This window comes from Bombina bombina, chromosome 1 (genome assembly GCF_027579735.1).
Source record: "Bombina bombina isolate aBomBom1 chromosome 1, aBomBom1.pri, whole genome shotgun sequence".
Taxonomy (NCBI): Eukaryota; Metazoa; Chordata; class Amphibia; order Anura; family Bombinatoridae; genus Bombina; species Bombina bombina.
Window position 1 is genome coordinate 735,454,299 of NC_069499.1, and position 27,968 is coordinate 735,482,266.

Genomic DNA, 27,968 nt, shown 5'->3' on the forward strand with positions numbered 1-27,968 from the left:
TGTTGGTGTGAATGTAAAGGATTCCCTTGGGACAAGGTAAAAATTCCTAAGATTCTATCCTTTCTTCAAGAAGGTTTGGAGAAAGGATTATCTGCAAGTTCCTTGAAGGGACAGATTTCTGCGTTGTCTGTGTTACTTCACAAAAAGCTGGCAGCTGTGCCAGATGTTCAAGCCTTTGTTCAGGCTCTGGTTAGAATCAAGCCTGTTTACAAACCTTTGACTCCTCCTTGGAGTCTCAATTTAGTTCTTTCAGTTCTTCAGGGGGTTCCGTTTGAACCCTTACATTCCGTTGATATTAAGTTATTATCTTGGAAAGTTTTGTTTTTGGTTGCAATTTCTTCTGCTAGAAGAGTTTCAGAATTATCTGCTCTGCAGTGTTCTCCTCCTTATCTGGTGTTCCATGCAGATAAGGTGGTTTTACGTACTAAACCTGGTTTTCTTCCGAAAGTTGTTTCTAACAAAAACATTAACCAGGAGATAGTCGTGCCTTCTTTGTGTCCGAATCCAGTTTCAAAGAAGGAACGTTTGTTGCACAATTTGGATGTTGTTCGTGCTCTAAAATTCTATTTAGATGCTACAAAGGATTTTAAACAAACATCTTCCTTGTTTGTTGTTTATTCTGGTAAAAGGAGAGGTCAAAAAGCAACTTCTACCTCTCTCTCTTTTTGGATTAAAAGCATCATCAGATTGGCTTACGAGACTGCCGGACGGCAGCCTCCTGACAGAATCACAGCTCATTCCACTAGGGCTGTGGCTTCCACATGGGCCTTCAAGAACGAGGCTTCTGTTGATCAGATATGTAAGGCAGCGACTTGGTCTTCACTGCACACTTTTACTAAATTTTACAAGTTTGATACTTTTGCTTCTTCTGAGGCTATTTTTGGGAGAAAGGTTTTGCAAGCCGTGGTGCCTTCCATCTAGGTGACCTGATTTGCTCCCTCCCTTCATCCGTGTCCTAAAGCTTTGGTATTGGTTCCCACAAGTAAGGATGACGCCGTGGACCGGACACACCTATGTTGGAGAAAACAGAATTTATGTTTACCTGATAAATTACTTTCTCCAACGGTGTGTCGGGCCCACGGCCCGCCCTGATTTTTTAATCAGGTCTGATAATTTATTTTCTTTAACTACAGTCACCACGGTATCATATGGTTTCTCCTATGCAAATATTCCTCCTTTACGTCGGTCGAATGACTGGGGAAGGCGGAGCCTAGGAGGGATCATGTGACCAGCTTTGCTGGGCTCTTTGCCATTTCCTGTTGGGGAAGAGAATATCCCACAAGTAAGGATGACGCCGTGGACCGGACACACCGTTGGAGAAAGTAATTTATCAGGTAAACATAAATTCTGTTTTTGCTTCTTCGGAGGCTGTTTTTGGGAGAAAGTTTCTACAGGCAGTGGTTCCTTCCGTGTAAAGATCCTGCCTGTCCCTCCCGTCATCCGTGTACTTTTAGCTTTGGTATTGGTATCCCATAAGTAATGGATGACCCGTGGACTGACTACACTTAACAGGAGAAAATATAATTTATGCTTACCTGATAAATTCATTTCTCCTGTAGTGTAGTCAGTCCACGGCCCGCCCTGTTTTTTACGGCAGGTCTAAATTTTAATTAAACTCCAGTCACCACTGCACCCTATAGTTTCTCCTTTCTCGTATGTTTCGGTCGAATGACTGGATATGACGTAGAGGGGAGGAGCTATATAGCAGCTCTGCTTGGGTGATCCTCTTGCACTTCCTGTTAGGGAGGAGATATAATCCCATAAGTAATGGATGACCCGTGGACTGACTACACTATAGGAGAAATGAATTTATCAGGTAAGCATAAATTATATTTTTCAGTAGTGTGAGATAACCTTACTGTCCCACCTCCCGAAACTATCCTAAAAAGCTGTTTAATCCTCCCTCTTCTAATGGTGTTAGCCATCTTAGTTTATAGATTTATAATTTTTTTTCCCTTTTTTCCCCCTCCCTCCACCCTGTTCTGCCCACCCGCCTCCGCCCATCCCTCCCATCGGAACAAAAGGATATTGTGTAGACAGTGACACAGACCTTGTCACTGTCTGCAACAGTCAGGCAGTCTGCACTCATATGGTAACGGATCCCTGATCGTGCTCTGTTACCATATGAGGGCAGATGCCTGCAGTCCAGTGACAACTGAGACTGCTGGAGCTTCTTGAAGGCTGGATGTGTATATATACGGCAGTGGTACAGATTGGTTTAAGGGTTTAAAATTAAACTTAAATGGATTGGATAGAGCATGGAATTTTAAACAACTTTCCAATTTGTGGTATCAATTTTGGTTAGTTCTCTTGGCATCCTTTGTTAAAGATTAATTGTGTTAGTTCAGGAGCGTGCAATTGTCTTTAGCTATTTGTCAGCCATGTTTGCATCAATGTTTATAAAAATGTTATACATGGTCGCCATAGACTATAAAGACACGTAGACACTCCTAAGTTCCTATCAGCCTACCTAGGTTTACTCTTCAACAAAAGATATCAAAAGAACAAAGTATGTTTGCTAGTAGAATTGGAAAGATGATTAAAATTGCATCCTTTATCTGAATCATAAACATTAAATTTTGACTTTACTGTCCCTTTAAGCGCATCACTGTACAGCTTTCCCAGTTTAAAAAAAAATGCATTTGTGTTTGTATACTCACATGTGGAAGAAATGTTTATTTCTCCAACATTGGTGTGTCCGGTCCACGGCGTCATCCTTACTTGTGGGAATATCTCTTCCCCAACAGGAAATGGCAGAGAGTCCCAGCAAAGCTGGCCATATAGTCCCTCCTAGGCTCCGCCCACCCCAGTCATTCTCTTTGCCGTTGCACAGGCAACATCTCCACGGAGATGGTTAAGAGTTTTTGGTGTTTAAATGTAGTTTTTTATTCTTCTATCAAGTGTTTGTTATTTTAAAATAGTGCTGGTATGTACTATTTACTCTGAAACAGAAAAAGATGAAGATTTCTGTTTGTGAGAGGAAGATGATTTTAGCAGACAGTAACTAAAATCGATTGCTGTTTCCACATAGGACTGTTGAGATGAAGTAACTTCAGTTGGAGGAAACAGTTAGCAGACTTTTCTGCTTAAGGTATGACTAGCCATATTTCTAACAAGACTGTGTAATGCTGGAAGGCTGTCATTTTTCCCCTCATGGGGATAGGTAAGCCATTTTCTTAGTCTCAAACAGAATAAAGGGCTTAATATGGGCTATAAAACTGGTAGACACTTTTATGGGCTAAATCGATTGTTTTATTTGGGCATTTTATACATGTTTATGCTGATATTTCACATTTATAAGCTTGGGGAACGTTTTTTTAACGGCAGGCACTATGTTAGACACCTTTTCCAGTCAGGGAGGGCCTTCCCAGTTGTAGGCTGAGCCTCATTTTCGCGCCATTACTGCACAGTTGTTTTTGAGAGCAAGACATGCAGATGCATGTGTGAGGACCTGAGAATAGCTGGAAAAGTTTCTAGAAGGCGTCATTTGGTATCGTATTCCCCTCTGGGCTTGGTTAGATCTCAGCATTATTTTAAGGGTTAAAGCTCTGAAATTTGGTGTGCAATACTCTTAATGCTTTAAGACACTGTGGTGAAATTTTGGTAATTTTTGAACAATTCCTTCATAGTTTTTCACATATTCAGTAATAAAGTGTTTCTGTTTAAAATTTAAAGAGACAGTAACGGTTTTGTTTTAAAACGTTTTTTGTGCTTTATTAACAAGTTTAAGCCTGTTTAACATGTCTGTGCCTTCGGATAAGCTATGTTCTATATGTATGAAAGCCAATGTGTCTCCCCATTTAAATTTGTGTGATAATTGTGCCACAGCGTCCAAACAAAGTAAGGACAGTACTGCCACAGATAATGAAATTGCCCAAGATGATTCCTCAGATGAGGGGAGTAGACATGATACTACATCATCCCCTACTGTGTCTACACCAGTTTTGCCCACGCAGGAGGCCCCTAGTACATCTAGCGCGCCAATGCTTATTACCATGCAACAATTGACGGCTGTAATGGATAACTCTATAGCAAATATTTTATCCAAAATGCCTGCATATCAGAGAAAGCGCGATTGCTCTGTCTTAAACACTGAAGAGCAGGAGGGCGCTGATGATAATTGTTCTGTCATACCCTCACACCAATCTGAAGTGGCCATGAGGGAGGTTTTGTCAGATGGGGAAATTTCAGATTCAGGAAAAATCTCCGCGCACTGCTTAAGGAGGTGTTATCTACTCTGGATGATTGTGACAACTTGGTCATTCCAGAGAAATTATGCAAAATGGACAAGTTTCTAGAGGTTCCGGTGCACCCCGACGCTTTTCCTATACCCAAGCGGGTGGCGGACATAGTGAATAAGGAGTGGGAGAAGCCCGGCATACCTTTTGTTCCCCCTCCTATATTTAAGAAATTATTTCCTATGGTCGACTCCAGAAAGGACTTATGGCAGACAGTCCCTAAGGTCGAGGGGGCAGTTTCTACTTCAAACAAGCGCACTACTATTCCTATCAAGGATAGTTGTGCTTTCAAAGATCCTATGGATAAAAAATTGGAAGGTTTGCTTAAAAAGATTTTTGTACAGCAAGGTTACCTTCTACAACCCATTTCGTGCATTGTTCCTGTCACTACTGCAGCGTGGTTCTGGTTCGAGGAACTAGAAAAATCGCTCGGTAGAGAGACTCCATATGAGGAGGTTATGGACAGAGTTCACGCACTTAAGTTGGCTAACTCATTTATTTTAGATGCCGCCTTGCAATTAGCTAAATTAGCGGCGAAAAATTCAGGGTTTGCAATTGTGGCGCGTAGAGCGCTTTGGCTAAAGTCTTGGTCAGCGGATGTATCATCCAAGACAAAATTGCTTAACATCCCTTTCAAAGGTAAAACTCTCTTCGGACCAGAATTGAAAGAGATTATCTCAGACATCACTGGGGGAAAGGGCCACGCCCTTCCACAAGATAGGCCGTTCAAGGCCAAGAATAAGTCTAATTTTCGTTTCTTTCGCAATTTCAGGAATGGACCGGCCTCTAATTCTGCATCCTCTAAGCAAGAGGGTAATGCCTCACAGCCCAAACCAGCGTGGAAACCTATGCAAGGCTGGAACAAGGGTAAGCAGGTCAAGAAGCCTGCTGCTGCTAACAAGACAGCATGAAGGAGTAGCCCCCGATCCGGGACCGGATCTAGTAGGGGGCAGACTCTCTCTCTTTGCTCAGGCTTGGGCAAGAGATGTTCAGGATCCCTGGGCACTAGAAATAGTTTCTCAGGGTTATCTTCTGGAATTCAGGGAACTACCCCCTAGGGGAAGGTTCCACATGTCTCACTTATCCTTAAACCAAATAAAGAGACAGGCGTTCTTACATTGTGTAGAAGACCTGTTAAAAATGGGAGTGATACACCCTGTCCCAATAAAAGAACAGGGAATGGGATTTTATTCAAATCTGTTCGTAGTTCCCAAAAAAGAGGGAACATTCAGACCAATTTTGGATCTGAAGATCCTAAACAAATTTCTCAGGGTACCATCATTCAAAATGGAAACCATTCGAACGATTCTACCCACTATCCAGGAAGGTCAATTTATGACTACCGTGGATCTAAAGGATGCGTACCTACATATTCCTATCCACAAAGAACATCATCAGTTCCTAAGGTTCGCCTTTCTGGACAAACATTACCAGTTTGTGGCCCTCCCATTCGGGTTAGCCACTGCTCCAAGGATTTTCACAAAGGTACTCGGGTCCCTTCTAGCGGTTCTAAGGCCGAGGGGCATTGCAGTAGTACCATACCTGGACGACATTCTAATACAAGCGTCGTCCCTGTCAAAAGCAAAGGCTCATACAGACATTGTTCTGGCCTTTCTCAGATCGCACGGATGGAAGGTGAACGTAGAAAAAAGTTCTCTGTCTCCGTCAACAAGAGTTCCCTTCTTGGGAACAATAATAGATTCCTTAGAAATGAGGATTTTTCTGACAGAGGTCAGAAAATCAAAGCTTCTAAGCGCTTGTCAAGTTCTTCATTCTGTTCCACGTCCTTCCATAGCTCAGTGCATGGAAGTAGTAGGGTTGATGGTTGCAGCAATGGACATAGTTCCTTTTGCACGAATTCATCTAAGACCATTACAACTGTGCATGCTCAAACAGTGGAATGGGGACTATACAGACTTGTCTCCAATGATTCAAGTAGATCAGAAGACCAGAGATTCACTCCGTTGGTGGCTGACCCTGGACCATCTATCCAAGGGAATGAGCTTCCGCAGACCAGAGTGGGTCATTGTCACGACTGACGCCAGTCTAGTGGGCTGGGGCGCGGTCTGGGAATCCCTGAAGACTCAGGGACTATGGTCTCGGGAAGAGTCTCTTCTCCCGATAAACATTCTGGAACTAAGAGCGATTTTCAATGCTCTCAGGGCTTGGCCTCAACTAGCAAAGGCCAGATTCATAAGATTCCAATCGGACAACATGACGACTGTTGCGTATATCAATCATCAGGGGGGAACAAGGAGTTCCCTGGCGATGAAAAAAGTGACCAAAATAATACAATGGGCGGAGGAACACTCCTGCCATCTATCTGCGATCCACATCCCAGGTGTGGAAAACTGTGAAGCGGATTATCTGAGTCGTCAGACTTTCCATCCGGGGGAGTGGGAACTCCATCTGGAGATCTTTGCCCAACTGACTCAATTATGGGGCATTCCAGACATGGATCTGATGGCGTCTCGTCAGAACTTCAAGGTTCCGTGTTACGGGTCCAGATCCAGGGATCCCAAGGCGACTCTAGTAGATGCACTAGTAGCACCTTGGACCTTCAACCTAGCTTATGTGTTTCCACCGTTTCCTCTCATTCCCAGGCTGGTAGCCAGGATCAAACAGGAGAGGGCCTCGGTGATCTTGATAGCTCCTGCGTGGCCACGCAGGACTTGGTATGCAGACCTGGTGAATATGTCATCGGTTCCACCATGGAAGCTACCTTTGAGACAGGACCTTCTTGTTCAGGGTCCATTCGAACATCCAAATCTGGTCTCCCTCCAGCTGACGGCTTGGAGATTGAACGCTTGATTCTTTCAAAGCGTGGGTTTTCAGATTCTGTGATAGATACTCTGGTTCAGGCCAGAAAACCAGTAACTAGAAAGATTTACCATAAGATATGGAAAAAATATATCTGTTGGTGTGAATCGAAAGGATTCCCATGGAATAAGATAAAAATCCCTAAGATTCTCTCCTTTCTACAAGAAGGTTTAGAGAAAGGATTATCTGCAAGTTCTCTAAAGGGACATATCTCTGCTTTATCTGTCTTACTACACAAAAGACTGGCAGCTGTGCCAGATGTTCAAGCATTTGTTCAGGCTCTGGTTAGGATCAAGCCTGTTTACAGACCTTTGACTCCTCCCTGGAGTCTAAATCTAGTTCTTTCAGTTCTTCAAGGGGTTCCGTTTGAACCTTTACATTCCATAGATATTAAGTTACTATCTTGGAAAGTTTTGTTTTTAGTTGCTATTTCTTCTGCTAGAAGAGTTTCTGAGTTATCTGCTTTGCAGTGTTCTCCGCCTTATCTGGTGTTCCATGCAGATAAGGTGGTTTTGCGTACTAAACCTGGTTTTCTTCCAAAGGTTGTTTCTAACAAGAATATTAACCAGGAGATAGTTGTTCCTTCTTTATGTCCGAATCCAGTTTCAAAGAAGGAACGTTTGTTACACAATTTGGACGTAGTCCGTGCTCTAAAATTCTATTTAGAGGCTACCAAAGATTTCAGACAAACATCTTCTTTGTTTGTTGTCTATTCTGGTAAAAGGAGAGGTCAAAAAGCGACTTCTACCTCTCTTTCCTTTTGGCTTAAAAGCATCATCCGATTGGCTTACGAGACTGCCGGACGGCAGCCTCCTGAAAGAATTACAGCTCACTCCACTAGGGCTGTAGCTTCCACATGGGCCTTCAAGAACGAGGCTTCTGTTGACCAGATATGTAAGGCAGCGACTTGGTCTTCACTGCACACTTTTGCCAAATTTTACAAATTTGATACTTTTGCTTCTTCGGAGGCTATTTTTGGGAGAAAGGTTTTGCAAGCTGTGGTGCCTTCCGTTTAGGTAACCTGATTTGCTCCCTCCCTTCATCCGTGTCCTAAAGCTTTGGTATTGGTTCCCACAAGTAAGGATGACGCCATGGACCGGACACACCAATGTTGGAGAAAACAGAATTTATGCTTACCTGATAAATTACTTTCTCCAACGGTGTGTCCGGTCCACGGCCCGCCCTGGTTTTTTAACCAGGTCTGATGAATTATTTTCTCTAACTACAGTCACCACGGTACCATATGGTTTCTCCTATATATTTTCCTCCTGTCCGTCGGTCGAATGACTGGGGTGGGCGGAGCCTAGGAGGGACTATATGGCCAGCTTTGCTGGGACTCTTTGCCATTTCCTGTTGGGGAAGAGATATTCCCACAAGTAAGGATGACACCGTGGACCGGACACACCGTTGGAGAAAGTAATTTATCAGGTAAGCATAAATTCTGTTTTCTTTATGTATGTTACAAATTATGCTTGGGTTTATCCAGCATTCACAAATGTTACCTAATATGGCCATCAAAAACACTAAATAATTCTAAATTTTTGTGTACCCAATGACAGCAAAATATTTATTTTTAATTTTAGATTATTGATAGTATAATTGAAGAAAGCCAGAAGTCAATTAATGATAAAGATGAACATACAACTACAGAGGAAGATCCAGAAGCTTTGGGTCTAACTTCAGCTTCCACTATTGTAAACACTGACCAAAGTGTTCTGAGCAGTATCCCTGAATTGATCATAACAGAGACAACTTTCCCAGAAGATGGAGAAGAGCTACCATCTCAACAGCTAAATTACTATTCTGAGATAGAGCTCAGTAGAACATCTACAGATTTAGATTCCATTGAACATTCAGAGGAAACCTCTAAAATTGCAGATATTGTAGATCTTGTGCAGGATCTAAATTTAGGCAAAAATGTGGAGTCACAAAAAGCATTAATCCAAGAGGAGTTAACGGAATCCAAACTGAAAGACATTTTGCAAGACCCACCTTCAGAAATACTGACTTCAGATCCCAAAGATCAATTTGCTCCTGTTAAACCCCCAAGGCAGATTATTGCCGAACCTGATATAGTTGCAAGCACTAAGAAACCAGGGCCTATTCGTCCTCCACCCCCAATAAATGTTCCCCCGCCACGACCACCACCACCTGCACGACCTGCACCACCACCACGCAAGAAGAAAGGTGATTCAGATTTTGACAGTCCGAGATCTTCAGGCTTGGATTGTGAGTATTTTTATTTTCATGTTTACCAGCGAATGAATGAACATTTGAGTAAGATCTCATAAAAGAGTAATTTAAAGGGTCAGAATTTATTTCCGATAGATCATGCAGTTTCAAGAGACTTTCCATTTTACTTTTATTATCAAATTGTGTTCAGTCTTTTTATCTGCACAGTTTTTGAGGCAATGGGTACTACTTAGCATGTGCAAGAGTTCAGTATATATATATATATATATATATATGTCTGTGATATAAATTAAATTAAAAAAATACATATATATATTTATATAAAATGGCGAAGCAAACAATAGATCTCCCCTGCAATGTGGTGAGAATCCTGAGTGTCACTTTAGCTAATCCATTACTTACCAAACCTTTAATTTTGACTTTACTGTCTCTTTTTAACATCAAGTCTTTAAACTCTCATGATTTAGATAGAGCATGTAATTTTAAACTATTATCTATTGTTCTATTATCAAATTTTGTTTTGTTCTTGGAAAACTTTGAAGAGTAAACATAGGTGGGCTCACAGGGCTTTAGGAGCGTGCACATGTCTTAAGCACTCTATAGCAGCAGTATTTGTACCTTTTTTATAACATTTTTAAAAACACTACATCCATAGACTGCAACAGACACGTGCACTTTCATCAAGTCCTATGAATCCACATAGGTTTACTCTTCAACAAATACCCAGAGAACAAAGCAAATTTGATATTAGAAGTAAATTGGAAAGTTGTTTAAAATTGCATGCCCTATCTAGACTATGAAAGTTTAATTTTGACTTTACTGTCCCTTTAACCCTAATGCTTTTCATATTCATTTTAGGTGCAAAAAAATGTGTTATTGGATATAGATAGATATATATATATATATATATATATATAGATATATATATATATATATATATATATATATATATATATATATATATATATAGATATATATATATCTATATATATATCTATATATATATCTATATATATATCTATATATATATCTATATATATATCTATATATATATCTATATATCTATCTATATATCTATATATATATCTATATATCTATATATATATCTATATATATATCTATATATCTATATATATATATATATATATCTATATATATCTCAACAGTAAAGAAAACTTGCACTCACTGGTATTTTTTTTTTTTTTTTTAATTATTTTTTTATTGAGGTTATGCATAACAAACATAAAACATAGATCGCCTTTTGATAATAGAAAAAAAAAAATACAAATAAGATTGAGCAAAATATTAAAATATTTCAACAGTTATAAAATACACAATAGGCAGGCAAATGAAACCTCGATTTTACAATAAAGTAGACCAATGTAGAACATACTTTAAGACCAAATGGTCTATTAGTATAAAGGATAACTGATGGTCAGATGGGTAGCTCTTTATGAGCTTCAAAAAAGAAGAGGAATGAATGTATATAGTATGGGGGGGGGGGGGAATTTCAGCGGGTAAGCACCGCTATATAAATGAGGGAAAGGGTGGAGGGGCGGAGCTATATATATATATATATATATATATATATATATATATATATATATATATATATATATATATATATATATATATATATATATATATTTTATATATATATATATATATATATATGCATAAGGGCAATTTAAGGAATATGACGGGACCTCTAAAGTTGCTATTAAAAAATTAGTTGTAGGTTAAAACATTGGTATAAACCACATGACATTTGGTTACTTGAAATGCATGTGTATATAGAAGAGGGTATGTCATCAGGGGGTCAATGCTATATGCATGGGTTGATGACTAGAAGGATCATAAAAAAAAATATGGAGGGAAGTCTGAAGAATATGCTAATATTACATATATAGAGTAGGGCAGATATTATACTAGTTTCCAGACTAAGAAAGGAGAGGTAGCTAAACTAACAGAATTCGTTTAACATTAAAGGAAAATGGCGTGGGGCATAGGCAAGAGATAATTGTTATAATATACTGTAAGAAAAAATAGCAACGTTCAATACCATCTGTACTATGTAAAGTATAACTATCACATGAAAAAAAAAATAGCCCAAAAAATAGCTGTGCCACCATAAAAAACGCGTAAGGATGACTTAAACCTAGTCCTAGAGGAGATTGCATATATTGGGTACAAAAACATTTTGATTATCCTGACTCGCATATAACAAGGTTATAAATTTGTTGTAAAAAAACATATCAGTGAGCCATATTAAGGTAGATTTCTCCCATCACTAGTAGACACATAAATATATTACAACCGTTCCAATACATATAGCACTGTTGTTGTAGGCTTGGATTCAGGGTATAGCACGTACAAACACATCAATGTAATAGGAGAAAGTGCCCGTTATACTGAGCATAGATTAGAAGCTTGTATGTAGCAGTCTAGAAACTAAAGTATGTGAGGATAGCGCGGGAGGGTATGCCCGTTAGAGTATTAGGTAGGAGCAACCAGTACTAATACATAGGTAATAAACCGCGCTATATCTACCAGCATAAGGAGGCCAAAGCAAAAGAAAATTATGTTAAACAGCTCAGTGGAGTTATTCATACTGGCAAAGCATCCTGAGTCATACCCAGCTATATTGGGTCTGTTGAATCGGAAAGATTCCAACATGTAAATCTCAAACATTAAAAAAACCAAGGAACATTATCAACCATATTATAACAAAACATTAAGGGAGCTAGAGAGGATATCCGAAATAAATGGTAAAGCATTTATATTAGTAATCCCGATATTGTGAATATATGTGTAAAAGTAGCCATGCTACAAAGAAGGGTACCATCTGTGTTTCTGATTATGCCTCCCCTTGACATCAAGGATATTGGGGGCCTAGGTATTTAATACTTATGTTGAATGTAAAAACATAAGTAAATAGATGAAATTAGTGTATATCTTCTATTCTCAGTAAGTTGTACATAAAGAAGGCAAATATATACCAACTTAATTAAATAAATAAGGGGCAGTGTAGATATGTGACAGATCCACAGTATCATATCATAGTACTAACTTAAAGTATGTGATGTCTAAAGGAGGGGGTTAATATTATCTGAAGGTAATCTGTAGACCCCTAAGAACTCATTTCTGATTTGCGTTCCATAGAGAACTAAAAGTGTAAAACAAATATAATGGGTATGAAAAAAAAATTTAGCTAAACCACTGTGTTATGGAATGGTATTAGGGACAAGTAATCATACCACAAGTAGAAGTGTAAAATAAAAAAATAAAATAAAAGATAAGAAAGCTTTCAGACTAATGGTCTCCAGACAGTCAGATCCTAAGTTATATAAATTGAAGGATATGTAGTATACTAGTGTAGCAGGATAACATTACAGTAAATTATAGCTTCCTAAGAAAGCATGTGAGTCTAATATTAGTCTAGCTGAACAGGCACACGCAAGGGTGTATTAGTCCCAGTCATTAACAGATCCCTATTTTGATAATTGTGGGACCATCTAGCGTTGCAGGTATGGACTTGTGCAGGGACCCGAGTCTCATGTTGTTAGATGAGGGAAAATTGGTAGTAAGTCCCTCCTTTTTCAGGGAGATAACGGAACTGAGAATCTCAGTTTTTACAATCCTTGACGGGGTTGCTTGACTGGGATATTGTAGAGAGGGCACCTCTGAGGACACTGACCAAATGGTTATGATCGCTGTTTTCCGGGCACCCATCGCCCGACCGGCCACATCGCACCGGCTATCTGCCACAAGTTCCGGTTCTCTGAATGTGTGATTTCCAGACCTCAGCGGTATCTCACAGGTGTCTTTGGGACTCTGCTGCGTAGCTCCGGATATCTCATCCTGTAGTTGTCCCTGTGTCGCCATCCAGCCCGCTTTAAGCTGTGAGTCTGGTACTATGCTCCCAACGACAGGTCTATTCTCTCTAGGCTTTGTCAAATGATCTCTGGACATGCTACGGCAGGTTGTGATAAGATCAATGAACCTGTTGTCCATCTTAGCTGCAAGGTTCTCTAGTAGGGTCTGTAGGGTTGTATAAGAATCCTCCATATTTATTTTCAAGCAGTATAATGGCAGATATAAGCCTGCTATACCCAGAGGGCCGGAGGGAGCTTGAAGCATGAAAGGAGGCCTCTACTTTAGTCCGCAACAGGCTAGATCAGGATCCAGATGATGTGTATAGGCATTCTTGGTATCATTCGAACCGAGTCTCTCCGAGGCAGGTGAATCTTGTATAAAGAGAGTAGTATATTGGAAATCTTCTTCAATAGCTAGTATATTGAGAGAAGTGATCTGAAAGCTTCAGAAAGTGCGACCGATCATGGCCACCGCCTAGCTCCGCCCCCCACTCACTGGTATTTTACTGTGACCGTGTAACGTTTTGGGGATAATGTATCCCCTTCCTCAGACACAAGTGATACACAGTGAAATACATTTATAACCAAACACAAATTAAACCCCACCTCCTAATTAGACAAAAAACGCCAATAGACGGTTGTCAAGGTAACCACTAAGTCACAAAAACAATAATAGTGCTATATTGAATAAGCTTAAATAAAAAGAGAGAAGCGCTCAACCTGGGAACGAACAATAGCATAATAGCTTGTTCTATGGCTTGTTACCACCCAAGAAGCAGCCTCTTTTTGCTTAACATGTAACTTTCACAGAGAAGAACTTTCCTGAAGCATATCAGTCTGATCCTGACTTCACAGTACAGTCCAGCCACGAAGTACCAGGCAATCCCCCTCTAAACGAAACGGCAAAACCCCAGACGTACGTTGTATGCACTGAGTCCTACTAAAACGGAGGCCAAGCCACGAATGACATTCACCACTACATACAGTCCAACTACGAGATCACTGGGTCAGGCACTCAAAGAACACTGGCATATATATAGTGCAGAGCGATCCAACACTTCCGTTAAAACAGTGGCACAATCCAAGAGTGGGTTTCAAACGAGATAGAAACTTGAAAGATTCACTGATCCAATCCACTGTTACAAACAGGATACCTGGCTATACCAGAGGAAGAAACACGGTTGCTACAGATGCACTGGCTGCGCTACTTGTAGCGCCATGATTCAAGGATCCTCATTTGGACACCCGCATTAACAGAAGAGGTACCAGATTAGACACTTCCTCACCTGCACCACTACTTTTGTGGTATACCTGCTGAACTGCAACTGTGTCAGATTATATGTGGGGAAGACCACTGATGACGCGAGGACACGGCTTGCTAACCATAGGTCCGCTATCAGGAGTGCCCTAAGGAAAGGAACCAGCAACCAACTGGTGGCCAGACATTTTTTGGAACAGGGCCATGGGGTCCATGATCTTCGGTTCACTCTCATTGACTATGTTCCCCACTGAGGAGAGGGGGGGATAGGAAGAAGCACCTCCTTCAAATAGAGGTGAAGTGGATCTATCGATTGAATACCCTACAACCCCATGGCTTGAACACTGTTTGACTGGCACTGTTTCCCATGAACTGTTCTTGAGAGTATCATTTTTGTGACTGTTGTTACATACGAGAGTCCATTGTCACATTCTTATATACATAGTTCCTTTTAGGGGTTTATAATGGGCCCATTGAATGGGTGGAAAGTTTATATTCACATCCTCCCTTTTGTACATATCTTTGTTTGGTCAATCTGGCCACCTTATATAACCTGGCCTTTTGGCTCTAGCTCTAATCTTATCAGTAGTGGTAATTGATATCCCACTCTTTATACTCTGAGGTGGTGTCTAGAGTGAGAGATACACTAGTCCGGATGAGCCTTTTCTAGTTTGACCAATATGTATATTTAATCTAGATCACGTATCTGAGCTCTGTTTGGTCCTTTTGGGTACCTGTATTAGTTCCCCTTCACCATTACCATCACCAGTTGTTGCCTGTTAGTTTTATTGATGCATATAACGATGCTAGACTTGCGCTTAGCAGCGCTTCCTATTTGTGTATAGTTAATTACGGAGGTTATAGTCTGCCAGTTTATTTGATACTAACTTGATTGTCCCTATGACAACCCTGACGCCATATTGCGATTGGTTGTTGTCTACCATGTGACCACCTAGGTCCATGGATTAATTCTGAGTTCCGTCAGTGGCTGTCAGTTTGTCAGCGGCACAGATCCATGTATGATAGGGGTGTGTTGGCCTGACATTGTAGTGCCTCGTATGTATTTGTTAATTGCATTGCATTACTCTGATGGTTTTGCCATTGGCGATTGTCCCTATGCCCGCCTGGAAGCTTTGTGGTGATTGACTGTTGCCTATCCTGTGACGTATTGTGGCATAGTGTGTTACTTCCAAGTTCACGGATGGAGCTTAGTTGCTCCAGTGGCTTCCAGATTGTCAGCGGGTGATCCCAGCGGGTGATTCCAGTATAAAAATGAGTGAGTTTTTCTATTGGCACTACACAATATATTGTGATATATATGCCTTAACGTTGCAACATACTTCCATTATTTAATGCGGTCCGTATATTTAATGAATATTTAAATAGTAACAGTTTATGTGAGGTCATGTAAGATCCTCTGTGTATGCAATCCATGCTTTTTCAGTTTTCCTTCATACTAATATGAGTCGCTATCACTATGAGCAATGTATACTCAGCTTATTCAATATAGCACTATTATTGTTTTTGTTACTTAGTGGTTACCTTGACAACCGTCTGACCTTTTTTTGTCTAATTAGGGGTGGGGTTTAATTTGTGTTTTGTTATAAATGTATTTCACTTTGTATCACTTGTGTCTGAGGAAGGGGATACATAATCCCCGAAACGTTACACGGTCACAGTAAAATTGTGTTGGAAAATACCAGTGAGTGCAAGTTTTCTTTACTGTTGTTAATAACCACTAGCACCCTGGCTGACGTTATGAAGGGGAGAATGCACATCCTTGGCTTCATTCATTACTTGTGGGAATACAGAACCTGGCCACCAGGAGGAAGCAAAGACACCTCAGTCAAAGGCTTTGCTTCCTCCTCATTACAGTTACAGAAGGAACCTTCTATTCCTAAGATCGATAAGGTTTATGAGGACAGGGTAGTTCCCCAGACTTTCCCGGTTCCCGTAAAGATGGTGAATATTATTAAGAATGAATGGGAGTGACTTGGATCGTCTTTTTTCCCCTTCTTCTTCGTTTAAAAAAAATTGTTCTCTGTTCCAGATTCACAGCTAGAATTCTAGGGATTTGTCCCTAAGATTGACGGAGCTATCTCCACACTCGCTAAATGCACCACTATCCTGCTTGAGGATAGTTTGTCGTTTAAGGAACCCATGGATAAGAAATTAGAGACCCTGTTAAGAAAGATGTTTCAAAACATAGGGTTCGTTTTTCAGCCTGCAGTTGCTGTGGTGGCGGGAGCCGTTTCCTATTGGTGTGACTCTCTGTCGGAAATGGTCAAGGTGAAGACTCCCCTTGAGATACAGGAAAGAATTAGGGCCCTGAGGGTTGCTAATTCATTTATCTGTGATGCTAATATGCAGATTATTCTCTTGAATGCCAAGGCATCAGGATTTCTTTCATGTAATTGGCAAGAGTCCATGAGCTAGTGACGTATGGGATATACCAGAAGGGGCAAAGTTTCCCAAACCGCAAAATGCCTGTTGCTGTTCCTTCAACATCTAATGTACAAGATATACCTGTGAATTTAAAAGAATGTATTGCTCATTCTATTCAGAAGGCTTTGTCTGCCATCCTGCCTTCTAATAAACGTAAAAAGTCTTTTAAAACTTCTCATAAAGTTGATGAAATTTCAAATGACTGACAACATACTGAATTATCCTCCTCCTGATGAGGATCTATCTGTTTCAGAAGATCCTTCCTCAGATATTGACACTGACAAATCTACTTAATTATTTAAAATTGAGTATATTCGTTCTTTGTTAAAAGAAGTGTTGATTACATTGGATATTGTGGAAACTAGTCCTCTTGATATTAAAACTAGTAAACGTTTAAATTCTGTTTATAACCCTCCTGTGGTTGCTCCAGAGGTTTTTCCAGTTCCTGATGCTATTTCTGATATGATTTCTAAGAAATGGAATAGGCCTAGTACTTCTTTTATCCCTTCTTCAAGGTTTAACAAATTGTATCCTTTACCAGCAGTTACATTGGAGTTTTGGGAAAAGATCCCCAAAGTTGATGGGGCTTTCTCTACTCTTGCTAAACGTACTACTATTCCTATGGAAGATAGTACTTCTTTTAAAGATCCTTTAGATAGGAAACTTGAATCTTATCTAAGGAAAGCCTATTTGTATTCAGGTAATCTTCTCAGCCTGCAATTTCTTTGGCTGAGGTTGCAGCTGCATCAACTTTTTGGTTGGAAAATTTAGCGCAATAAGAATTGGATTCTGATTTGTCTAGCATTGTTCGCTTGCTTTCAACATGCTAATCATTTTATTTGTGATGCCATTTTTGATATCATCAAAATTGATGTTAAATCTATGTCTTTAGCTATTTTAGCTAGAAGAGATTTGTGGCTCAAATCTTGGAATGCTGATATGACTTCTAAGTCTAGATTGCCATCTCTTTCTTTCCAAGGTAATAAGTTATTTGGATCTCAGTTGGATTTGATTATTTCAACTGTCACTGGAGGGAAGGGAGTTTTTTTGCCTCAGGATTAAAGACCTAAGGGTAAATCTAAAGCTTCTTATCGTTTTTGTTCCTTTCGACAAAATAAGGAACAGAAACCTAATCCTTTACCCAATGAATCTGTTTCCAATTGGAAACCTTCTTCAAATTTGAAAAAATCCAAGCCATTTAAGAAACCAAAGCCAGCCCCCAAGTCCACATGAAGGTGCGGCCCTCATTCCAGCTCAGCTGGTAGGGGGCAGATTAAGATTTTTCAAAGGTGTTATGATAAATTCTGTCCAAAATCAATGGATTCTGAGAATTGTCTCTCAGGGGTACCGAATAGGATTCAGAGTAAGACCTTCTGTGAGAGGATATTTTCTCCCACGCATCCCAGCAAATCCAGTGAAGGCTCAGGCTTTCCTGAAGTGTGTTTCAGACCTGGAGTTTTCAGGGGTAATCATGCCCGTTCAGTTTCAGGAACAGGGTCTGGGGTTTTATTCAAATCTATTCATTGTCACAAAGAAAGAAAATTCATTCAGACCAGTTCTGGATCTGAAAATTTTGAATTGTTATGTAAGAGTACCATCTTTCAAAATGGTGACTATAAGGACTATTCTGCCTTTTGTTCAGCAAGGACATTATATGCCCACAATAGACTTGCAGGATGCATATCTTCAAATTCCGATTAATCCAGATCATTATCAGTTTCTGAGATTCTCTTTTCTAGACAAGCATTACCAATTTGTCGCTCTTCCTTTTGGCCTAGCGACAGCTCCAAGAATCTTTTCACAGGTTCTCTGTGCCCTACTCTCTGTAATCAGAGAGCGGGGTATTGCAGTGTTTCCTTATTTGGACGATATCTTGGTACTAGCTCAGTCTTTACATTCTGCAAAATCTCACACGAATCAACTAGTGTTGTTTCTTCGAAAACATAATTGGAGGATCAATTTACCAAAAAGTTCTTTGATTCCTCAGACAAGGGTCACCTTTTTAGGTTTCCAGATATATTCAGTGTCCATGACTCTGTCTCTAACAGGCAGGAGACGTTTAAAATTGGTTGCAACCTGTCGGAACCTTCAGTCTCAGTCATTCCCTTCAGTAGCTATGTGCATGGAAGTTTGAGGTCTCATGACTGCAGCATCGGACGCGATCCCCTTTGCTCGTTTTCACATGAGACCTCTTCAGCTTTGTATGCTGAACCAATGGTGCAGGGATTATACAAGGATATCACAATTAATATCCTTAAATCCCAATGTTCGACTATCTCTGACTTGGTTAGATCACCATCGTATAGTTCAAGGGGCCTCTTTTGTTCATCCAACCTGGACTGTGATCACAACAGATGCAAGTCTTTCAGGTTGGGGAGCTGTTTGGGGATCTTTGACAGCACAAGGGGTTTGGAAATCTCAAGAGGCGAGATTACCAATCAATATTTTGGAACTCCGTGCGATTTTCAGGGCTCTTCAGATTTGGCCTCTGTTGAAGAGAGAACCGTTCATTTGTTTTCAGACAGACAATATCACAACTGTGGCATATGTAAATCATCAGGGTGGGACTCACAGTCCCCAAGCTATGAAAGAAGTATCTCGGATACTTGCTTGGGCGGAATCCAGCTCCTGTCTAATTTCTGCTGTTCATATCCCAGGTATAGACAATTGGGAGGCGGATTACCCCAGCCGTCAGACTTTACATCCGGGGAAGTGGTCCCTCCATCCAGATGTGTTTTTTCAGATTGTTCAGATGTGGGGTCTTCCAGAAATAGATCTGGTGGCTTCTCATCTAAACAAGAAACTTCCCAGGTACCTGTCCAGGTCCAGGGATCCTCAGGCGGAAGCAGTGGATGCATTGACACTTCCTTGGTGTTATCAACCTGCTTATATTTTCCCGCCTCTAGTTCTTCTTCCAAGAGTGATCTCCAAAATCTTTATGGAGCAATCATTTGTGTTGCTGGTGGCTCCAGCATGGCCTCACAGGTTTTGGTATGCGGATCTTGTTCGGATGTCCAGTTGCCAACCTTGACCACTTCCATTAAGGCCGGACCTTCTGTCACAAGGTCCATTTTTCCATCAGGGTCTCAAATCATTAAATTTGAAGGTATGGAAAATGAACGCCTAGTGCTTTAAATTCTTAACTAAGGTTGTGAATTCTAACTACATTAATAGAGAAATTGTTGTCCCTTCCTTGTGTCCTAATCCTAAAAATTATTTGGAGAGATCCTTACGTTCTTTGGATGTGGTAAGAGCTTTAAAATATTATGTTGAAGCTACTAAAGATTTAAGGAAGACTTCTAGTCTGTTATCTTTTCTGGTTCTAGGAAAGGTCAGAAGGCTTTTGCTGTTTCCTTGGCTTCGTGGTTAAAGCTTTTGATTCATCAAGCGTATTTGGAGTCGGGTCAAGCCCCGCCTCAGAGAATCACAGCTCATTCTACTAGATCAGTCTCCACTTCATGGGCTTTTAAGAATAAAGCTTCAGTTGATCAGATTTGCAAAGCAGCAACTTGGTCTTCTTTGCATACATTTACTAAATTCTACCGTTTTGATGTATTTGCTTCTTCAGAAGCAGTTTTTGGTAGAAAAGTTCTTCAGGCAGCTGTTTCAGTTTGATTCTTCTGCTTATGTTTTAAGTTTTTCTTTTCATTTATGAGAATAAACTTATATTTTGGGTTGTGGATTAATTTTCTTTTCAGTGGAAAATGGCTGTTTTTATTTTATCCCTCCATCTCTAGTGACTCTTGCGTGGAGTTCCACATCTTGGGTATTGCTATCCCATACGTCACTAGCTCATGGACTAGCTCATGGGCCAATTACATGAAAAAAAACATAATTTATGTAAGAACTTACCTGATAAATTCATTTCTTTCATATTGGCAAGAGTCCATGAGGCCCACCCTTTTTATTATGGTTATGATTTTTTTGTATAAAGCACAATTATTTCCAAATTCCTTTTGTTGATGCTTTTTACTCCTTTCTTTATCACCCCACTACTTGGCTATTCGTTAAACTGAATTGTGGGTGTGGTGAGGGGTGTATTTATAGGCATTTTGAGGTTTGGGAAACTTTGCCCCTCCTGGTAGGGAGCTTCAGTTGATCAGATTTGCAAAGCAGCAACTTGGTCTTCTTTGCATACATTTACTAAATTCTACCGTTTTGATGTATTTGCTTCTTCAGAAGCAGTTTTTAGTAGAAAAGTTCTTCAGGCAGCTGTTTCAGTTTGATTCTTCTGCTTATGTTTTAAGTTTTTCTTTTCATTTATGAGAATAAACTTATATTTTGGGTTGTGGATTAATTTTCTTTTCAGTGGAAAATGGCTGTTTTTATTTTATCCCTCCATCTCTAGTGACTCTTGCGTGGAGTTCCACATCTTGGGTATTGCTATCCCATACGTCACTAGCTCATGGACTAGCTCATGGGCCAATTACATGAAAAAAAACATAATTTATGTAAGAACTTACCTGATAAATTCATTTCTTTCATATTGGCAAGAGTCCATGAGGCCCACCCTTTTTATTATGGTTATGATTTTTTTGTATAAAGCACAATTATTTCCAAATTCCTTTTGTTGATGCTTTTTACTCCTTTCTTTATCACCCCACTACTTGGCTATTCGTTAAACTGAATTGTGGGTGTGGTGAGGGGTGTATTTATAGGCATTTTGAGGTTTGGGAAACTTTGCCCCTCCTGGTAGGATTTTATATCCCATACGTCACTAGCTCATGAACTCCTGCCAATATGAAAGAAATTAATTTATCAGGTAAGTTCTTACATAAATTTTGTTTTTCTGTTCTGGCCCGGAGGGCTCTGTGGTTGAAGTCGTGGTCTGCTGACATGACTTCCAAATATATATTGCTTTCTCTTCCGTTTAAGGTAAAGATTCTTTTTGGTCCCGGCCAGGAGTCTATAATATCCATGGTTACGGGGGCAAGGGTGCCTTTCTACTGCAGGATAAATAGAATAAACCTAAGGGTCCTAATTTTCGTCCCAATGACAACAACCTGCCACGAAACTTGAGCAGTCCAAGGGATCTTGGAAGCCTTCTGTGTCTTGGAATAAAACGAAGCAGAGCAAGAAGCCCACCGATTCAAGAATGGCATGAAGGGGCAGCCCCCAATCTATCTCTGGATCTCGTAGGGGGCAGACCATCTCTTTTCGCGGAGGCTTTGATGAAAGACGTATAGGATCCTCGGGTTCTGGAGGCTGTTGCCCAAGGTTACAGGATAGGTTTCAAAATTCATCCTCCCAGGGGCAGATTCCTCTTGTCAAATCTATCGTCAAAACCAGAGAAATGATATGCCTTTCTAGAGTGTGTGAGGTATTTCTCCTCTCTAGGAGTAATTGTACTGGTACCTCTAGCAGAAAGGGGTCTAAGGTACTAACCGGTTTGTGGTAAAAAAGGAGGGCACGTTTTGCACAATTCTGGACCTAAAGTGCCTAAACAAGTTCCTGTCAGTTACATCGTTCAAAATGGAGACTATAAGGTCTATACTGCCCCTAGTTCAAGAGGGTCAGTTTATGACTATGATAGACTTGAAGGACGCTTACCTTCATGTGCCAATACACAAGGATCACTTCAGGTTCTTAAGGTTCGCCTTTCTGGATCAGCACTTCCAGTTTGTAGCTCTTCCCTTCGGGCTGGCTACTGCTCAAAGAATCTTCACAAAGGTTCTGGGAGCTCTTTTCGCGGTGGCGAGATCCAGAGGGATAGCAGTAGTTCTTTATCTTGATGACATCCTGGTTCAGGCTCTGTCCTACAGGGGGGGCAGAGGAACATTCGAGAGCCCTTCTCCTCCTCCTGCAATCTCATGGTTGGAAGATAAACTCAGAAAAGAGTTCTCTGGTTCCCATTACCAGAGTGGAGTTCCAGGGCACGATAATCATTGGCCCGGTGCATGGAGGTGATTGGGCTCATGGTATCCACTATAGATGTCATTCCATTCGCCCAATTCAATCTGAGTCCTCTTCAGCTATGCATGCTTAGGCAGTGGAACGGCAATCATTCGGACCTATCCCAACTGATCTCTGGACAACAGGTCGAGGGAATCTCTCTCTTGGTGGCTCTGTCCAGATCAGCTGTCCCAGGGGACATCCTTTCTCAAACCATCTTGGGAGATTGTGACTACGGACACGAGTCTCTCAGGTTGGGGAGCAGTTTGGGGTGCCAGGACGGCACAGGGCAGGTGGAATCAGGAGTAGTCTCTTCTCCCGGTCAACATCCTGGGACTTCGGGCGATCTTCAACGCTCTGGGGGCTTGACCTCTCCTGGGGTCAGCCAAGTTCATCAGATTCCAGTCGGACAACATTACCTCGGGGGCTTACATCAACCATCAGTGGGGAACAAGAAGCCCTCTAGCCATGAGGGAAGTTTTTCGGATTCTGGAGTGGGCGGAGGCCCACGACTAATCACTATCAGCGATCCACATCCCCGGTGGGGACAAGTGGGAAGCGGATTTTCTCAGCAGATTGTTGTTTTATCCGGGGGAATGGTTTCTTCACCCCAAAGTGTAGAGATTTGCTACAGTTGGGGGACTCTGGAGAAAGATCTCATGGCGTCCAGACTCGGCTTCAAGCTACCCAGATACGGGTCATAGTCCAGGGATCCCCAGTCAGAACTGATAGATGCCTTAGCAGTGCCGTGGGGATTCAACCTAGTTTACATATTTCCACCGTTACCACTTCTACCTCGTGTAGTGGCACGCATCAAACAGGAGCAAGCGTCAACTATTGTGATTGCTCCATCGTGGCCACGGAGGACGTGGTTTGTGGATCTAGTGGGGATGTCTTCGTCCCCTCCGCGGAGGTTGCCCTCTCACAAGGTTCTGCTGGTACAGGGTGCCTTTGTGCATCAGAATCTAGATTCTCTGATGCTTACTGCTTGGAGATTGAACGCTTAGTCTTAGCCAGAAGAGGATTTTCTGAGAGGGTGATTGATACTCTCATTCAAGCCTGAAAGCCGATCACCCGTCGCATCTATCATAAGGTGTGAATGACCTGCTTACTGTGAATCTCGTGGATATTCCTGGATTCTTTCCGTCCTCCAGGATATTTTGGAGAAGGGACTTGCCGCCATTTCCTTAAGGGGACAGATTTTGGCGCCATCAATGTTGTTACACAAGATGCTTGCTGTGCTACCTGATATACAGTCTTTTTTGTTCAGGCTCTGTCCAGGATCAGGCCTGTGTTTAGACATTCTGCTCCTCCTTGGAGTTTGAATCTGGTTCTGAAGGTTTTTCATGGGGCTCTGTTCGAGCCTATGCATTCTCTTGACATGACTCTGTCTTGGAAGGTTCTTTTTCTACTGGCCATTGCTTCGGCGTGCAGGGTGTCTGAATTAGCGGTCTTGCAATGTGAGCCTCCTTACCTGGTTTTCCATGCAGATAAGGCCATCCTTCACACTGCACTGGGATTTCTCCCTAAGGTAGTGTCTGATCGCAACATTAATCAGGAAATTGTGGTTCCTTCTTTTCTTCTGTTAAGTGTGATCAGTCCACGGGTCATCATTACTTCTGGGATATTACTCCTCCCCAACAGGAAGTGCAAGAGGATTCACCCAGCAGAGCTGCATATAGCTCCTCCCCTCTACGTCACTCCCAGTCATTCTCTTGCACCCAACGACTAGATAGGATGTGTGAGAGGACTATGGTGATTATACTTAGTTTTATATCTTCAATCAAAAGTTTGTTATTTTAAAATAGCACCGGAGTGTGTTATTACCTCTCTGGCAGAGTTTGAAGAAGAATCTACCAGAGTTTTGCTATGATTTTAGCCGGAGTAGTTAAGATCATATTGCTGTTCTCGGCCATCTGAGGAGTGAGGTAAACTTCAGATCAGGGGACAGCGGGCAGATGAATCTGCATAGAGGTATGTAGCAGTTTTTATTTTCTGACAATGGAATTGATGAGAAAATCCTGCCATACCGATATAATGTCATGTATGTATACTTTACACTTCAGTATTCTGGGGAATGGTACTTCACTAGAATTACACTGTAAGAAATACATAAAGCTGTTTAATAACTAGAGATTATGTTTAACGTTTTTGCTGGAATGTAAAATCGTTTTCATTTGCTGAGGTACTGTGTGAATAAATGTTTGGGCACTATTTTTCCACTTGGAAGTTGCTTAATCTGTTTTTCTGACAGTTTCTGTTCTCCCTCACTGCTGTGTGTGAGGGGGAGGGGCCGTTTTTTGGCGCTTTTTCTATGCATCAAATATTTCAGTCAGCAACTCATTGTATTCCCTGCATGATCCGGTTCATCTCTACAGAGCTCAGGGGTCTTCAAAACTTATTTTGAGGGAGGTAATTTCTCTCAGCAGAGCTGTGAGAATTATAGTTTGACTGAGATAAAAAACGTTTATTCTGTAATTTGTTTCCTGCTTTCAGAATTTGTTATCTTTGCTAATGGGATTAAACCTTTGCTAAAGTTGTGTTGTTTACAAGGATTGAGGCTATAACTGTTTCAATTTATTAATTTTCAACTGTCATAGATCTTCTGTGCTTCTTAAAGGCACAGTACATTTTAATATTATTCTCATTGAATTGTATTTCCAAGTTGCAAGTTTATTTGCTAGTGTGTTAAACATGTCTGATTCAGAGGATGATACCTGTGTCATTTGTTGCAATGCCAAAGTGGAGCCCAATAGAAATTTATGTACTAACTGTATTGATGCTACTTTAAATAAAAATCAATCTGTACAAATTGAACAAATTTCACCAAACAACGAGGGGAGAGTTATGCCGACTAACTCGCCTCACGTGTCAGTACCTACATCTCCCGCTCAGAGGGTGGTGCGTGATATTGTAGCGCCGAGTACATCTGGGCGGCCATTACAAATCACATTACAGGATATGGCTACTGTTATGACTGAGGTTTTGGCTAAATTACCAGAACTAAGAGGTAAGCGTGATCACTCTGGGGTGAGAACAGAGTGCGCTGATAATATTAGGGCCATGTCAGACACTGCGTCACAGGTGGCAGAACATGAGGACGGAGAACTTCATTCTGTGGGTGACGGTTCTGATCCAAACAGACTGGATTCAGATATTTCAAATTTTAAATTTAAACTGGAAAACCTCCGTGTATTACTAGGGGAGGTGTTAGCGGCTCTGAATGATTGTAACACAGTTGCAATACCAGAGAAAATGTGTAGGTTGGATAATTATTTTGCGGTACCGACGAGTACTGAGGTTTTTCATGTACCTAAGAGACTTACTGAAATTGTTACTAAGGAGTGGGATAGACCCGGTGTGCCGTTCTCACCCCCTCCGATATTTAGAAAAATGTTTCCAATAGACGCCACCACAAGGGACTTATGGCAAACGGTCCCTAAGGTGGAGGGAGCAGTTTCTACCTTAACTAAGCGTACCACTATCCCGGTGGAGGATAGCTGTGCTTTTTCAGATCCAATGGATAAAAAGTTAGAGGGTTACCTTAAGAAAATGTTTGTTCAACAAGGTTTTATATTGCAACCCCTTGCATGCATTGCGCCGATCACGGCTGCAGCGGCATTCTGGATTGAGTCTCTGGAAGAGAACATTGGTTCAGCTACTCTGGACGACATTACGGACAGGCTTAGAGTCCTTAAACTAGCTAATTCATTCATTTCGGAGGCCGTAGTACATCTTACTAAACTTACGGCGAAGAATTCAGGATTCGCCATTCGGGCACGCAGGGCGCTGTGGCTATAATCCTGGTCAGCTGATGTTACTTCTAAGTCTAAATTGCTTAATATACCTTTCAAAGGGCAGACCTTATTCGGGCCCGGGTTGAAAGAGATTATCGCTGACATTACAGGAGGTAAAGGCCATGCCCTGCCTCAGGACAAAGCCAAAGCCAAGACTAGACAGTCTAATTTTCGTTCCTTTCGTAATTTCAAAGCAGGAGCAGCATCAACTTCCTCTGCACCAAAACAGGAAGGAGCTGTTGCTCGCTACAGACAAGGCTGGAAACCTAACCAGTCCTGGAACAAGGGCAAGCAGACTAGGAAACCTGCTGCTGCCCCTAAAACAGCATGAATTGAGGGCCCCCGATCCGGGATCGAATCTAGTGGGGGGCAGACTTTCTCTCTTCGCCCAGGCTTGGGCAAGAGATGTTCAGGATCCCTGGGCGCTAGAGATAATATCTCAGGGATACCTTCTGGACTTCAAATACTCTCCTCCAAGAGAGAGATTTCATCTGTCAAGATTGTCAACAATCCAGACAAAGAAAGAGGCGTTTCTACGCTGCGTACAAGAGCTCTTGTTAATGGGAGTAATCCATCCAGTTCCACGATCGGAACAGGGACAGGGGTTTTACTCAAATCTGTTTGTGGTTCCCAAAAAAGAGGGAACTTTCAGACCAATCCTGGACTTAAAGATCCTAAACAAATTCCTAAGAGTTCCATCGTTCAAGATGGAGACTATTCGGACAATTTTACCTATGATCCAAGAGGGTCAATACATGACCACTGTAGATTTAAAAGATGCTTACCTTCACATACCGATTCACAAAGATCATTATCGGTACCTAAGGTTTGCCTTCCTAGACAGGCATTACCAGTTTGTGGCTCTTCCATTCGGATTGGCTACAGCTCCAAGAATCTTCACAAAGGTTCTGGGTGCTCTTCTGGCGGTACTAAGACCGCGGGGAATCTCGGTAGCTCCATACCTAGACGACATTCTGATACAAGCTTCAAGCTTTCAAACTGCCAAGTCTCATACAGAGTTAGTGCTGGCATTTCTAAGGTCACATGGATGGAAGGTGAACGAAAAGAAAAGTTCACTCGTTCCACTCACAAGAGTTCCCTTCCTGGGGACTCTTATAGATTCTGTAGAAATGAAGATTTACCTGACAGAGGACAGGCTAACAAGACTTCAAAGTGCTTGCCGCACCCTTCATTCCATTCAACACCCGTCAGTGGCTCAATGCATGGAGGTAATCGGCTTAATGGTAGCGGCAATGGACATAGTACCCTTTGCACGCTTACACCTCAGACCACTGCAACTGTGCATGCTAAGTCAGTGGAATGGGGATTACTCAGACTTATCCCCTTCTCTGAATCTGGATCAAGAGACCAGAAATTCTCTTCTATGGTGGCTTTCTCGGCCACATCTGTCCAGGGGGATGCCATTCAGCAGACCAGACTGGACTATTGT

At 41.3% G+C, this 27,968-nt stretch overlaps 1 protein-coding gene across 1 annotated transcript in view; it reads left to right on the plus strand.

Moving 5' to 3' along the window:
* WDR44 (WD repeat domain 44) overlaps positions 1-27,968 on the plus strand; it is a 430,050-nt gene that overhangs the window by 134,565 nt on the left and 267,517 nt on the right. Inside the window, exon 3 of the mRNA XM_053714643.1 lies at positions 8,642-9,287. Coding sequence (XP_053570618.1) covers positions 8,642-9,287 — 646 coding nt within the window. The remainder of the gene's footprint in view (positions 1-8,641; positions 9,288-27,968) is intronic.